At 50.3% G+C, this 15170-nt stretch overlaps 1 protein-coding gene and 1 long non-coding RNA gene across 2 annotated transcripts in view; one reads left to right on the top strand and one right to left on the bottom strand.

The window, feature by feature from the left end:
- Positions 1-15170, top strand: part of LOC135902778 (phospholipid-transporting ATPase ABCA3-like) — a 173572-nt gene that overhangs the window by 64604 nt on the left and 93798 nt on the right. Inside the window, exons 8-10 of the mRNA XM_065433016.2 lie at positions 256-434; positions 1196-1330; positions 13924-14053. Coding sequence (XP_065289088.2) covers positions 256-434; positions 1196-1330; positions 13924-14053 — 444 coding nt within the window. The remainder of the gene's footprint in view (positions 1-255; positions 435-1195; positions 1331-13923; positions 14054-15170) is intronic.
- Positions 14065-15170, bottom strand: part of LOC135905591 (uncharacterized) — a 49896-nt gene continuing 48790 nt past the window's right edge. Inside the window, exon 3 of the long non-coding RNA XR_010565415.2 lies at positions 14065-15026. This is a non-coding gene — a long non-coding RNA (uncharacterized lncRNA). The remainder of the gene's footprint in view (positions 15027-15170) is intronic.

The following is a 15170-nucleotide window of genomic DNA, read 5'->3' as shown; positions in this document are numbered from 1 at the left end:
CCCCCCACATTAATATTTTTTTGCGTTAAAAATTGTTCTTTTTTTTTCGAGCACGGTTGTCCGACATGCCCCTTAAGTCCCGGCAACGTGAATAGTTAATGAGTTCAGGGGCCCCGGTACGCGTGGCCATTTCGCTTCTCCCTGCGGGGCTGCGAGCCGCAGACTTCGCGTGCGACTTACTTCGGCGTTCAGCTGCGGAAACGGCGCTCCGGCACAAAGCCCTTGTGGGTGACCGCCGCCTTGGGACGCGTGCAGGAGAGGGCATCACGTGGAAGAACTTCGCGTCGCACAGGACCTTCCACCAGCTGTCCCTTCGCAAGATCTCCATCGCCTTGCTCACGTCGTGCTCCGTGAGCTTGGCCCTGGCCTGGTACCTGAAGAACGTCTGGCCCTTCGGCTACAGCTTCCCCAAGCCGTGGTGGTTTCTCGTGATGGTACGCAACTGACCCTCGGTGTGTTTCAATGTTTGCCGTAGATGGCTAAATTGACGGCTCACCTTACGGCGGCCGTGCGAAGCCGATCGTTCCGGTTCTGATGAAGCCGGTCGAAGAGAGAGCTTCGCGAAGACATTATCGAAAAGAAAAACGATGTACGTTGCTATGGCTGTCCGTTCAAGGTTGGGGCTGAGAAAAATGCTTGAAACTCGGCAGCAAACTCGTCTGCACACTAGAAAATGCTTTCTTTTCATGCGCCTAGTTTAAGCAACGCTGTGGTATTTTTTATCATTTTGCACATTAATAATGTTAAACAATCAATAGCACTAATATGCACAAACATGGGCTTTTTCGTGTTCTTTATTTTTTTCGAAGCTCGTAGACTGTCTCCACTGCCGACCAGGATTGGAACGCACACTCTGTCTCGCCCGTGTGTTGTACCGAAGGCCCGAGTATGCGGACGCGGGGTCTATACGAACAAGCGCTCAGCGTGATCGCTCTCGGACAATTAAGTTATTTTAGACAGTTATAGACAGTGAAAAACAATTGCGTTTTCGGCGGCAGTCACTTGCAATAAACGCTTATGGAAAGAGGCGTCCGACGTGTCCCTAACGCTGAGGTTGTCAAAGAAGGTTGCGGCACCATCTTGATGTAAAAACGCAAAGTTCAAGCAAACGAAATGTTACGCTAGTTCATTGTCGTATCCGATGTCACGATGCCGTTGTTAAGACCAGTTTTACAAATGCCGTCTGCTTTTACAGCCCAAGTACTGGGGTATCTATGGAAGCGCCGGCATCTCGGCGGCAGACGCCAAGGTGATTAAGGAGGACCCCAACCTGTTCGAGCCCGTGGCCGACACGTTGGAGCCAATCATTATAATTTACAAGTTTAATAAGGCGAGTAAATTGCACGGAGTGACATAAGTATGAGCTAGTAGGTAATGCAATAAGTGGTATGTAGTTTAAATGTGGCATGCAAGATGACAGGGAATACTAAGAGTCAGCACTAATACCAAATGAAGGGTTTATTGCACGCGCTCAGTATTGTATGCCATCGTACAACGCAATAAAAAAAAACGCTCCACCCTTGGTGCTCATCTTGTACCCAAACATTTGTTATGTCTTGCTTGTGTATTGCGCGTCCGACACTTCTCTATTAGGAACGCAGTATCATGATGAAAGGCGCATTTAGTTCTTGGCCTGAAAGTACTGGGAGCGGAGTATTAGAAAACGAAAGCCCTCGTGAGATTATTGGGCCTCTTCGATTATCCTGTCCCGGAATATCCGCAAACCGTCTGCGGCTTGCGGTCTGACTATCCCTGACAGAAGGGCATGGCACAGCCACGTGATCCAGCTGTCTGGACTGTTGGAAGTTTCGCTCGAAAGCACCGTGACTGGAACTCTCTCCTGGCTGCCATCGTCTGCTCGTAGCTAAGCCCAGTAACCAGCGAATTCATTAGTGTGGTCTCCGAGATGGTAGCCTCCACGTGGCTGACGCAACCATAGAGCTTGCATAGTGGAATCGCTTCCTGAGCTTATATAACGTTCTCGGAAAGCACAAGTTACGTCGCGCTCTCGCTATTTGTGCCGCTTAACCACTGTAATTGAGCTAGCTCATTGCCTGCAAAATTTTGGCGGAATTCTCACACGAACGTAAGCAATATCGCGATCTTGCCACGTTGCTGTTCACGCAGAAAGCACCCGCCAAATATGCTGAAACCTCGTGAGACTGTCTCGTCAGACGGGCATCCAGAACAGAGCGCGCGTACACCCTCTTCTAACTCCGCGCGTCAAAACGCAAACATTCGAACTTGGCAGCAAAATGGATAATCGACGAAGCTCCGACAGTGTACCGGCCCAGCCACCGGCGTGCAATAGCCACATTCTGTATTCTATCGCGCTTCTTCTCACACCAGCTTCACTCACCTGAAAAGCGAACTCCACGTGTTTACTACACATAAAGCAATGAGCATGACAAATTTAGCGAAAAGCATCAATAAAAGCAAGCTTGTGCGCCTCATCGCTGTGCTTGTCTCAAAGAAACACGTATACTATAAGGCTGCAGCTCCGGCAGCAACTGCGTACTTCGCGACCGGACGCAAGGGAAACTGACGATCGCGGCTCAATCTTGCTCGCGATAGGGAGGAAAGCAGGGAGGCAGGCCTGGAGGGAGAGGGGGCAGCTTCGACCAAGCCAGCAAGTGCGTAGTTTACACGGCCGCGCGTGGAAGCACGCGCCGTATATTGAAAGGGATATTCATACGGCTCACACGCGCGCTCAGTGCGCGCTGTGTTCTCGCCGCTTCTGAGTCGAAGCGATAGACAGCACGAAGGTCATTTCGCTCGCTGCTGCAGCCGCGCTTGCACACACCAGTGTTTTGACAACGAGTGTCGAAACTCATCGAGTGTGAGCTGTTCATGTTTCCTTGCGCGGGCTTATGCCATGCTTTTTTTAATTCAGTCAGTAAGCGAACGTTTCCAAGTTTATACGGCAAACTACCGTCCTTACTTCGCATAGCTGTCGAATAATTTACTATCGCAATCGATGATTCGCCTTTCGGACGAATTTGCTACTTTTTCAGGTAGCCGTCGTTTGCTAGCTGCTTGCGCTGATCCTAACAGAAATCTGGTGACAGCTCTGAGTGTCCTAGTAAAGTCCACGACATCCGGTCCGCGAAAAACGAACTCAATTCTGGCAGCTCTTCGGCTGGTGAGCGGAGCTGCCGAAGCTGTCAGAGCAACATTGAATGTGGCCCACCAGTCCCAAACAGTCCAGGACTGGCAGGGACTGGACTGCTTAGATAAGATAAGACTGCTTAGATAAGCCATAAAGAATGATCATGTCTTAGAGAGCAATAAAAAGATAAGGGAAGAGCAACACAACGAAGATTAAATTCCTGCAAAAGTACTCGTCACAAGCCGCTTTCGAGAAGCAGGATTTCTTTCTAATTAGCGAACACATTTACAGTTGCAAGCTATTCTCTCTTCTGCTGTTTATCTGAAATGCTTCTATGAATTTTCTAGTGCACGCTTGTTCAATCAACGTTCTTAGCCAGCATCTGTGCTATAGCGAACATAGGCTCACAACTAAGGCACTCGCAGTGTATGGTAGAGCATGCACGGGCTCTGGCTTAACCCAAAAGTCTAGTCCCGGCCCGGCCCGCGGGCCGGGCTTGGGCCGAGTGAACAAGAATTGAGGCATGTCCGGGCTCGAGCCTAAGAACGTCAGTATCGCGTCAGACTCGCGCCTCAGTCAGGTCCATACATATGAGACCAAGGTATGCGACTTGGCTGGATGTGCTATGCTATTTTTAAGTAGCGAAATTACGACTGTAAAAGTACGCCCGTACATAAATTTGGGTCCACGATGCCCTTCGGTGTCCGATAATACGTATGCACGAAAACCACGCGGTCACGGTAGCTGCGCACTCCACAGATACATTAACCCCTTCGGTATCTGGGTAAACGTTCGCTGTGCCCATACGTGCCCAGCTACGCCATGCATTTTTTCGTCGTCACGACGAATTAATTGTTCGTCTTCCCACTCGATTGTTCAACATGAAAGTGTTGTTCAGCATAGACGTTACCTTCAGAGGAAGCGTTACTTACCAAAGTAAAGCGCTTGCGTAACTTACACGTGCCTCCTTTCTCGCTTTTTTTTTCAAGCCACACGTCATCTGTCCCTAAAACACATGAGTTTATGGAATCCAATGCTTTTGCGTTTTGCACGCCTTTAGTAAGCACAGTTAAACCGCACTCTTTATGAGCGAGAACTAAACACGAGTTGTTCCAGAGGTGGGTAACACTTCCATTCAGATCGTACGCGTTGATGCGTGTTGCAGTTATTTCACGCTCGTACACGCTATCCGAAATGCATCTGTCAGCCTCAGCGTCAGGACTGCCACTACGAATCCTCCTCCCCGTGGCTAGAACTTCTGGCGCCGTCTTGCTCCGTTAAGCGAGGGACTGCAGCCCCTGGCTGAGAACCTTGTTCACGTTTTCTGGAACATGGGCATTGCCAATGGTGTGGAAGGCCTTGCGGGCAGCTGCGGACTTCTTTGAGGTCAATTCCGCGGAGGATGCAGGGCTTGGAAGCACAGAAACTCTGTCGTGCTGTCCGGCATATATACATGAGCACTACAGCCATTGAATGCGGGCTGGTTTCCGTTCCGCAGCTTGGTGTTCACACAGAGGAAGAGGGTCTCCTTGTAAAGGTCAACCCCATGTGAATAATATGGCACGCGACTGCAACGAGCGACAGCTTCGAGCGACGAAACGGGTAGTTGCGCGAGCAGATTGCTCGTTCTTTTCCTTCGATTGCTCGGCGACCAGAAGTACTACGAGCGACTAGCCAATGGCGCGAAGCTGGAACAGGATGTACATCAGTGACATACTACTGTTTGTCGCACGGAGTGTGCAAACGACCGAATTTTGAAACGCGCAAAAATAAGAATAAAAGCTGCCCAAACACCTTCAGAAATATTCTATGCTTATGCTTACACCAAGCTAAATCAGATTAATTGATTAGAGTGTGCGTCATGCCAGTTTCTGTGCGTATTTGTTGGCCTCATACCGGCAACAACGCGGACACGTCGCTCAAAGTCCTCGCTCGCGTGCGTTCGGCTCGTGCACGAGTCGAACACGCGGCGACAAGCTACGCATGGGAGATAGTTGTCGCGTCCATTCGTCGTCCATGGGCGACGAGCGGCAATCATCTCCAACGCGTCGCTTGTCGCCGTCGCGCGCAAGATCGTTTGCATGGGGTATGCAAGCAACTTCATACTCCGGCTTTCCGTTGGAGCTCTGACTTCGAAACTTCGCACACTAATATTGTGCGACCAAACGAAGCCACGAACGCGTCACACAACAGTAATGCATCACGTGGTAGCCGTCCTTTCCGAAGGCAGAACGTAGAACGAGAGCGGCACACGGTGATTAGCGGCAGTAAACAATCAGTTGTTACTGGAGCTAAGTTTTCGTTGTCTCTATAGTCTTGTGCGTCCCGTTTGAGCTAAATGCATTCTACTGTTCGCGCGCTACAGCTCTCGCATGCGATAATGTTCTTTCTCGAGTCGCTATCTCTCGCTTGTCTGTGGAGAATGAACCATCTAGCACCTGTTCCAAGCTTCTAGAATTCATTCTGTTGATTTCTCAAATCAAAGTTCCAGACTCACTTTACTTGCAGTGAAAGCGTTACCTGGAGCAGTTAGGGTAGCACCTCTTGTAGGAATAATCCAAGAGTGAAGTCATCCGTGAGCTCGGGCGTTCTTCAGGCGTTCTAAGTATCGCAATCAAGAGCTTTACTTTTTAGCCTCTTGATCAATCTTGGAGTTGATGTTCGCCTCGATGTCAGTGAGGGAAGCTTGAAGATATTATGGATGTCGCGAAGTCACGTTACAGTAGGCAAGCCAGTGACGCTGATTGCAATGGGGTTAACTGTTTATTAAGATAGAATATGCAAGCGATAGAAAGGAAAGTATTTACACGGACATCACTACGAGTAACATGTTAGAATTTTGGTCTTCTTTCTCAGCCGAATCTCCACCGAATCCCCACCAACGGCCCCGCACGCACCTAAAAGCATTCCCAGCAACCCCCTCGCCCCATCGTTCGTCCAATCACACTGCGGTGCGCGCAGTGTGCACACAACGGGGCTCCAAGGTGACACTATCGGGAGTTCCAATACGTCCAGGTCGTTGCCACAAATCCCTTGGAGTGCAACGAGTCCCCTTTTGTCTCACAACCTCGCAAAAAAAACACACTTCCCGAAGAAAGCACTTCCGCGTTCTGTTCGGGCATCTGGACAGCTTGCGAATGTCTCGGCACAGTGCGGTTAAGCGACGAGGGGCTGACTTCAAGGCCAGGGCATTGCTTCCGCGAACCGGGTGGCGGAAGCCCGACACACAGTCACCCCTCCTACGCGCTCTTCGTAGCCCGAGGGTCCCCCACCCACGATGCTATAAGTCGCCGCCGTCTTGGTGTCGAACCACTCGTCTCCTTTGACCACCCCGCGCGACAATTGCATGCAGCTGTGCGCACAAACGACGCCGACTTCACTCCTCCCCACCATGTCACGGGGATACTTGTCACGGGGATACTTGTCACGGGGATAATGTCACGGGGATACTTGTTGTCAGCGTGACATTTTTCACACACACACCCACACACACCACGCAGCACATCACGAACAGTCCTTGCAATTCACAAAGGAAGGGCACAAATCTGCTGTCAGGTCCACCATGCATCCGCGGTAGAAACAACAAAAATAGCCTCTGTCGCCGTGAGGTCTGTCGACAGCAGCACCCGCGAACACTAGAATCGGGCACGTGCGTCCTAACCCGCATGCACTCACACACAAGCCTATACACACAAGCAATTAGCAAAGCCACCGTAGCTGCGCACTTCCCGTATCAGGCTTTTACTCCCCCTCCCCGTCATCTAATCGCGACAGCGCATCTGCACATCGATTTGCCGTTCCTTTTATGTGAACTATCTCTAATTCATACTTCTGAAGCGCCAGTGACCAGCGCATCAGCCTTGGGCTGGTGGATGCGGAGCCGGCCAGAAACGTTAGCGGATTATGGTCGGTGGCCACCTTTATTTTTGCTCCAAATAGCCAGGTGTCCAGCCTCCCCAGCGCCCACACGACCGCAAACGCCTCTCTCTCTATGGCTGACCACTTTGCCTGTGATTCTGTCAGCTTTTTACTCAAGAATGCGACTGGCTTTTGTTCTCCCTCCACAAGCTGCGATAAGCAAGCCCCTACCGCTATCTCGGAGGCATCGGTTGTCAACAGAAACTCATTATCATGATCAGGCGCCACTAACTGCAGCAGTGATGCTAATACGTTCTTTACAGCGCAAAATGCATTTTCTGCCTCCTCATTCCACGGGATCACCTTAGGTATCCTACGGGCTGTCAAGTCAGTTAGCGGGCGTACCACCTTAGAATATTCGGGAATATATTCACGGTAATAGTTAAAAAGACCCAGGACACTCCTAAGATCCCTCTTAGTTTTCGGGGCCTGCAGTTTGAAGATGGCACTCACCCTATCTGGATCGGGGGAATGCGTCCCGGATCCGACGACATGACCAAGATATTTCACCTTTGTCTGTGCGAACTTGCACTTAGCAGGATTCGCCGTCAGACCCACCTGCTTGAGAGTGGCCAACACCTTTCCCAGGTGCTGCATGTGGTCTGCCCAGGTTGTAGAAAATACAGCCACGTCATCAATATATGCCATGGCATATTCTGAATGCTCACGTAAGACATCATTCATAATTCTCTGAAAAGTTGCGGCCGAGTTTCTCAGCCCGTACGGCATGACTCTCCAAGCATACAACCCTTTAGGTGTAGCGAAAGCGGTGAGTCGCTGTGACTCCTCTTCTAGAGCTATCTGCCAATACCCCCTAGTCATATCTAGCACCGATATGTAGCTGGCACGCGCTACCTCGTACAACAACTCAGTCATATTCGACATAGGAAAGCTGTCAGGCTCTGTCACTGCATTTAATTTTCTGTAGTCAACACACATCCTTAATGAGCCGTCTTTCTTGGCTACACACACTACTGGATGTACAAAGGAGCTGTCTACCGGATACACGAAGCCCCAGTCTTGCAGTTCCGCAACCTGTCGCTCAATCTCCTTGCGGAATGCCACTGGCACCCTGTACAGGTGTGCTTTCTCCCGTGTTGCATTTGGAAGCAGTGCAATTTTATGTGAACCTACCAAGCATTTACCGGGTCGTTGAGAGAATACCTCCTGAGCTTCTCCTAAAACTCTACGTAGCTCGTCACACTGTCGCGCCGTTAACGTCTCGTTCGCCACTTGGAACTGTACGTTTTCTTCCTTCACTCTAGGACAGGGGGCATGCATCACTGCACCGAACTCTTCGTCCGATTCAAACACTACGCCTACATTATAGGATCTCGCCATGTATGGCCGCAGGCGATTCGCATGCACCCACTTCGTTCCCTCCTCAAACTGCACAACATAACTGTTGTCCCGCTTCTTCTCCTTTATTACCGCTGGCCCTTTCCATTTTGGCTGCAGCTTGCCTATCTGACTACCATCCAGCACTAGAACCTTATCACCTATGACAAATTGCTTTTCCCTCGCCCTCAAATTGTACTTCTCCGCGTACCGTCTTTGAATCGGCTCAGAATGTTCATTAACCTTAGCCGATGCTTCTGCCATCTTAGTCCTGAGATCCCTCAAGTACTGCGCTGCTGGCTTGTTCAACCCCGTAGGTAGTGTCCACTCCCCAGTCCATGTTTGCCGAAGGATGTCAAGCGGCCCACGCGGTGCTCGGCCAAACATCAATTCGAATGGCGAAATTCCTGTTATATCATGAGGCACTTCCCTATACGCCCATAACACGCACGGAACGTAGCGGTCCCAGTCCCCTTTGTGATCATGGACGACGTGCCGGAGCATTGCCTTAAAGGTGCCATTCCACCTTTCAACAATTCCGTTGCTTTGCGGGTGCTCTGGAGTGGAAAACCGCATCTTAACCCCTAACCGCTCCATGAGTTCCTGTGTTAACCTTGACACAAAGTTGGTGCCTTGATCACAGCAAATCAATTCAGGCGTCCCGTATCGCGAGAACACTTCTATCAACGCCTGACACGTCGCTTTCGCAGTGAGGCTCCTTAAGGGAATCACTTCCGCCCACCTTGTGCATAAGTCCACCACACTCAAGGCATAGCGGTGCCCGCGTATCGACGCCGGGTCAAGTGGCCCTATACAGTCAATGTATACAACCTCAAAGGGTCGCTCAGGCCTCGTCAATGGGGTGATGGGCACGTTGTCTTTAAATGACGGTCGTGCAAATGTCTGGCAAGTATGACAAGTTCGACAGTGGCGCTTTACATCCGCAACTATAGTAGGCCAAAAGAATGCGCTCCTAAGCCTTTGCTTCGTCTTTTTCTCAGAGAAGTGGCCGCCACTGGGTCTATCATGCGCAAGCTCTAAAACTTCTTTCCTTTTTGACTCGGGCAACACTAATTGCATGTGCAGTTGGCCGTTAATCCTCTCGTCATGAAAAAGCATACCATCCTGTACTTTCATTCCATGCGTACCGTCAACTGCTTGCTTCCATGCTTCACCCAGCGAGTTGTCCTCTTTCTGCTCAACCCTGAAGCGGGCAGCAGGAGATGCATCATCCGAACCCATAGCCTCGTTTCCAGCCAGGCCGACGGACGCAACCATAACATCCTCCTCCGCCTCTTCGTCGTCATCGAGCTCTGGACCCCATTCCGGCCAGTCTGCGACTGCATTTTCTGTGGTGATAAACGCTTGCTCGAGAGTGGCTCTATCCTGTGCTTCTTCCTCCAGCTCCATTTTCGCACTTTCCAGAAGTTCGTGTGCTTCTGGCGTTAACAATGCACCTATGCCTTTTGACAACACATCAGTGACTGCACACAGAATGAGCACCTGTTGGTGTCTGCATCCATCCTCTCCGGCTAGGGATAGTGGTAGATAAAGCAGGTCCGCGTCAACAACCTGACCAAATGCGCCCTTTACCTTAATTTTACCTGAACTCTTGCCCTTACAAGCCTCGGGTACCGTCTCTGTCCTCAACACAGTTATCTCTGCACCTGAATCGAGACAAGCCCTGACGGAATTTCCCCCAACTTCCAAATCGACCCAGTTTAACACCTCCGACGCGGCTTGCTGGTTTACCTTATCACACTGCTCCACCTGCGGCCGAAAACTGTCAGATACAATTATCTCCGCCCTCGCTACGATTTTGCTGTTCTCTTCCTCGGGCTGCACCTTCTCGAAATCGTGCCGCGGGTCTGGACAATTGCTGGCATAGTGTCCAAATTTCTTACATTGGAAGCATCGGATAGCTTCCGTTCGAGTTTTCTTGCCTGCATTCCCTGTTTGGCCACTCGTCTTCCCCACGCGTCTGTCTCCTTCACAGAGTGGCTTATCCGAACGCTCTCGGGTCCAGCCCACGCGTCTGCTTTCCTCATATGTCTCGGCTAGCTCGGCAATTTCGCTAGCAACAAGCCAGTGCGTGACTTCATTCTGCATCACATATGTCCTTACTTCCTCTGATAATATTTGTTTAAACCTATCGGCAATAACCAAATCTTTTAAATCCTTCAAGGTTGTGACATCCCTACTCTTTAGGTAGTATGAGAACAAAGTTTCTAACCTGGTCGCCACCTGATGCCATGAATCATCCTGTTCTTTCTTTACAGAAAGGAATAAGCGCCGATACTCATTAGGAGTCATTTTAAGTTCCTTTAGAATTTTTTCTTTGAATTCAGGGTATGGCATTACGCTACCGTCCGACTCGCTTGCTACAAATGCTCTCATCTTCTCATTCAGGAACGGCAGCAATATCACTCCACGAATATCCTCGGGGATTTGCAATGTTTCGAAGAGAGTGTCCACGCTTTTAAACCATGCGGGCACTGTGGGATCCGCCTCTGGCATTGGAGCAAGAACTGCCTTCAATTCTTTTGCATACTCCCCCAGCTTGATACCCGACAACTGCCTCTGCCCGCGCTGTGCATCCACCAGCGGCTGTAGCTGCATTTGAGCGAGTTTAATTTTTTCCATCTCTAGCATTAGTCTGAGCTTCTCAAGCTCAAACACTTCTTTTGTGAGCAATTGCTCCCCTGCTCGAATGGGTACATTTTCCCCTTCTTGACCAGACCCTGCGTCAGCCATGTCGCTCTCCGCCATCGTGAGATGTCCTAGAATCTTCCCTTTAACTCGAGAATTTCACTAAAGCGCTAGCCCGAAATGGTGGACCAAGAGACAACAGACAAGTGCCCTACCTTGACCACTCCTGTCTCCGCCACCTGGACGGCCTCTCCGGAGTGTTGTTGGCCGTTCTGGGTGCTCCTGACAGCTCTCTGTCGCAGCAACCGCTGATAGTTGTCCGATGCGAAACAATTCCGCAAACTTCCCGTTCCTTTTCCAGGCTGCTCACTGCTCTCGAACTCCACGTCACCACCGTCGCTATGCCGCCCTCGACATCACCTGCGCTCCTGCGGTTCTCCCCGTCAGCCTTGCCGACTCGAACTCCGCGGCGCTGAGTCGCTGTGCCACCTATGACGTCACCGGCGCTCCTGCGGTTCACCCCGTCAGTTGCTGACTCGAACTCCGCGGCGCTGCGTCGCTGTGGAACTCTTGACGTCTTCTGCGCTCCTGCGGTTCACCCTGTCAGTCTTGCTGACTCGAACTCCGCTGCGCTACGTCGCTAGTCCACCCGTGGCATCTCCGGCATTACTGTGGTGAGCGTCTCCGAGATTCCTGCAGCTCCGCTCAGCAACAATGAGCCTGCTGCAGACTGTCCAGCTTGCGGCTTTGCTCGTAGCTTCCTGCGCCGTCCTTCCGACGCTGATGTCGTGTCCTTTCTTGGGGCTTCCAAATGCTCCCCCGCCTGCTTGCTCTCCGCCCAAGCAACCAACACGTCACTTGCCTTCAGTAGAAAGACGTCGCGATCCTGTCGACTGCGCCAGTTGATGTTCGCCTCGATGTCAGTGAGGGAAGCTTGAAGATATTATGGATGTCGCGAAGTCACGTTACAGTAGGCAAGCCAGTGACGCTGATTGCAATGGGGTTAACTGTTTATTAAGATAGAATATGCAAGCGATAGAAAGGAAAGTATTTACACGGACATCACTACGAGTAACATGTTAGAATTTTGGTCTTCTTTCTCAGCCGAATCTCCACCGAATCCCCACCAACGGCCCCGCACGCACCTAAAAGCATTCCCAGCAACCCCCTCGCCCCATCGTTCGTCCAATCACACTGCGGTGCGCGCAGTGTGCACACAACGGGGCTCCAAGGTGACACTATCGGGAGTTCCAATACGTCCAGGTCGTTGCCACAAATCCCTTGCAGTGCAACGAGTCCCCTTTTGTCTCACAACCTCGCAAAAAAAACACACTTCCCGAAGAAAGCACTTCCGCGTTCTGTTCGGGCATCTGGACAGCTTGCGAATGTCTCGGCACAGTGCGGTTAAGCGACGAGGGGCTGACTTCAAGGCCAGGGCATTGCTTCCGCGAACCGGGTGGCGGAAGCCCGACACACAGTCACCCCTCCTACGCGCTCTTCGTAGCCCGAGGGTCCCCCACCCACGATGCTATAAGTCGCCGCCGTCTTGGTGTCGAACCACTCGTCTCCTTTGACCACCCCGCGCGACAATTGCATGCAGCTGTGCGCACAAACGACGCCGACTTCACTCTTGGTAACAAGAATCTCGGGCAAAGCAGCCTTCAAGAGCGCTTCAATACACGGCTGTAGAGCATCAATTGGAACCTCTTTTCTCACTACAAATATGTTAGACTAAAGCATCAAGAGTGCTATCCCCTTGCTAAATGTTACCTTACTGTATATTTCGCAGCTTTCTGACCCCCTGTGGAACGCGCGTGATCTGTAGTACTTATTTGTCCCTTCCATCTAATGAGCCACCGCCGCAGATAAGGTTAATTCTAGTGAAGCTGTGACTGCTGCTCATGCAGCGGGGTGTAACTCGTGAATTAGGTATAAAATCTAGGATGATATTTCTGCCTACCGAAGTGTAGTATATTAGTTCCAGCATATGACTGCAGGCGTCAGCATTCGGTTAAGGCTTCTGTTGGGGCTAGTTGGAATCACAGCGCTTCGTCTGTGTTCTTCTCATCCCTGTGCTTCAACTTTGCAGCGCTGCTCTATTAGTATAAGCAGTCGGCTCGCGTGGTGAAGTGGTAGCTCAAATGATGTTCAAGTGACCTCCAAAAAAGGCAAAAGGAAAACGCCTACCCAAAACATTGTTTCATTTCTCCCACACTGCGGAGGTTGTTTCTTCAAAAATTGATTTTTCTGCGACATGACAGCCCTCTCGTACGGCTTGCAAACACCTCTTCAGATCGCAACGTTACACAACGCCAACGTTTGTAATGCCGTCAGTCGTGATTATTTGCCTATAAAATTATAGCGCCATGCGAAATTACTCCGTGTATAGAAAAATTATATGGAACAATGTCACGTAGTGCGGTACATTCTTCGTAAGTTGTACGTGCATGCACGTGTAATTTGTCGCGTTTTCAGAATATGCTGGATTATCCCACTGCTGCACAGCGCAACACAGCCGCATCCGGAGCCTGGCACTACCCATAAGTGGGATTCTTAATTAATGGCGCTCGAGGGGTAATGGCACCTGCTTGAACTGCACAGCTGTCCCAAAGATTCCAGTCCACGAAATTAGCCTGACTCTGCGCCAAAGTGTGACCCCAAAATATAGATGCATACTTCTTTCAATTATTTGTTGCGCAGGCTCAAATGTTGTGCTACCCGAAACTGATAAACGTGGCACGGAATGTGCGGTTGAAAAGAACAAAGGAATTGATATCAAAGAAGCATGTCACTGGCCATAACCAAAACAGAATGACATATTGAGATCGGTGCGGATTCCTTATTCACAATGGAAAAACGCTTACGTAGAAACGTTACTTATTGCGCCTTTATTGTCACTATATTTGCAGACTTTCGGGCCAGTCATATGTCGTACAGACATCTTGAAAGGCATCACCTTCAAGATCTTCCAGGGCCACATAACATCCCTCCTCGGAAGGAACGGTGCCGGCAAATCGACTCTCCTCAGAGCAATCGTTGGTGAGCATAGTTTTAAGGCCTCAGATTGTTTGCTGAGGGAAAGTGCCAGCGTATCATTACTGCTTTCTCATTTCATTGGTACGGAACATGGCCGCACTTACAAGGATTACACGAGCAGTGCTGGCGAGCGTGAAAGTACCAAACGAAAGAGCACCGTACCAAACGTTAATTGAAAGTGACGCACCTGTCGTGAATTTTTCAGAAGCATCATCAATGATGCCTTCACACGCTACAAAGTACACTAAGGATGGATACCTGAAGTGGCATCTGATGCAGGCTCATGCACGGACGTCGGCAACACGTTTAGTGTGGTAAAGCGACACATAATCAAGCCTGCAATTCCTGATCCGGAAGCGTCACCCTTAGTTAGGCACCCGGATGGGTATCTACAACGCGTAATTTATTTTTTTAAAGTTTCGTGATCAAACGGCTATTGCTGGGCTTACAGCTTACTCAGAAAGCGAAGGAAGCCTCAATGCCACCCAATATAGACCACTTTTAGGGAAGATAATTTTCGCTTATACTGGGAGACGCCATGTGCTTGGACTGCTAATATTAATTCATTCGCGTCGTGGTATACCGTGCTTTCGCACGCAAACACAAGCAACACTGAAGCTACGAAAGGTGTCATGGTGGAGGACCCCAGATTAACTTTAATCGCCGGGGGGTATTTTTTAACATATGCCTAAATCTGGTAACACGGTCTATTATTTTTATTTTTTTGCATTCCCCCATCATTGAAATGCGGCTGCCTCACTTGGAATCAAACCCACAACCTTGTTTCCTCCAACAGAACACTAAATAAAGCGCTTGAACCACCGTGCTGAATGATGCTCCGACGGCAATGCCGCAAGCATCCATCAGGAGGCTAGAGGAGAGGGTGGGCTTCGGGTGCTGGGTGTAGAGGCAAAGTCGCCGTCGCCAGTTGCATTTTAATCTCCACGGATGCTTTGTTCGGCGGCTTTGACCACACCTGCAGTAAGATGTGATGGGAAAACAATTGAACGATATTGAATATGGTTATTAAGACGCTCCCAGTGTCGTTCTAGCACGGAACTGCATTGAATCATGTCCGGATTGCCCGAAGTAGAACACTGGTATTCAGCGCCTTGTTCTT

This window comes from Dermacentor albipictus, chromosome 1 (genome assembly GCF_038994185.2).
Source record: "Dermacentor albipictus isolate Rhodes 1998 colony chromosome 1, USDA_Dalb.pri_finalv2, whole genome shotgun sequence".
Taxonomy (NCBI): Eukaryota; Metazoa; Arthropoda; class Arachnida; order Ixodida; family Ixodidae; genus Dermacentor; species Dermacentor albipictus.
This window is presented reverse-complemented; position numbering and strand designations above follow the sequence as displayed.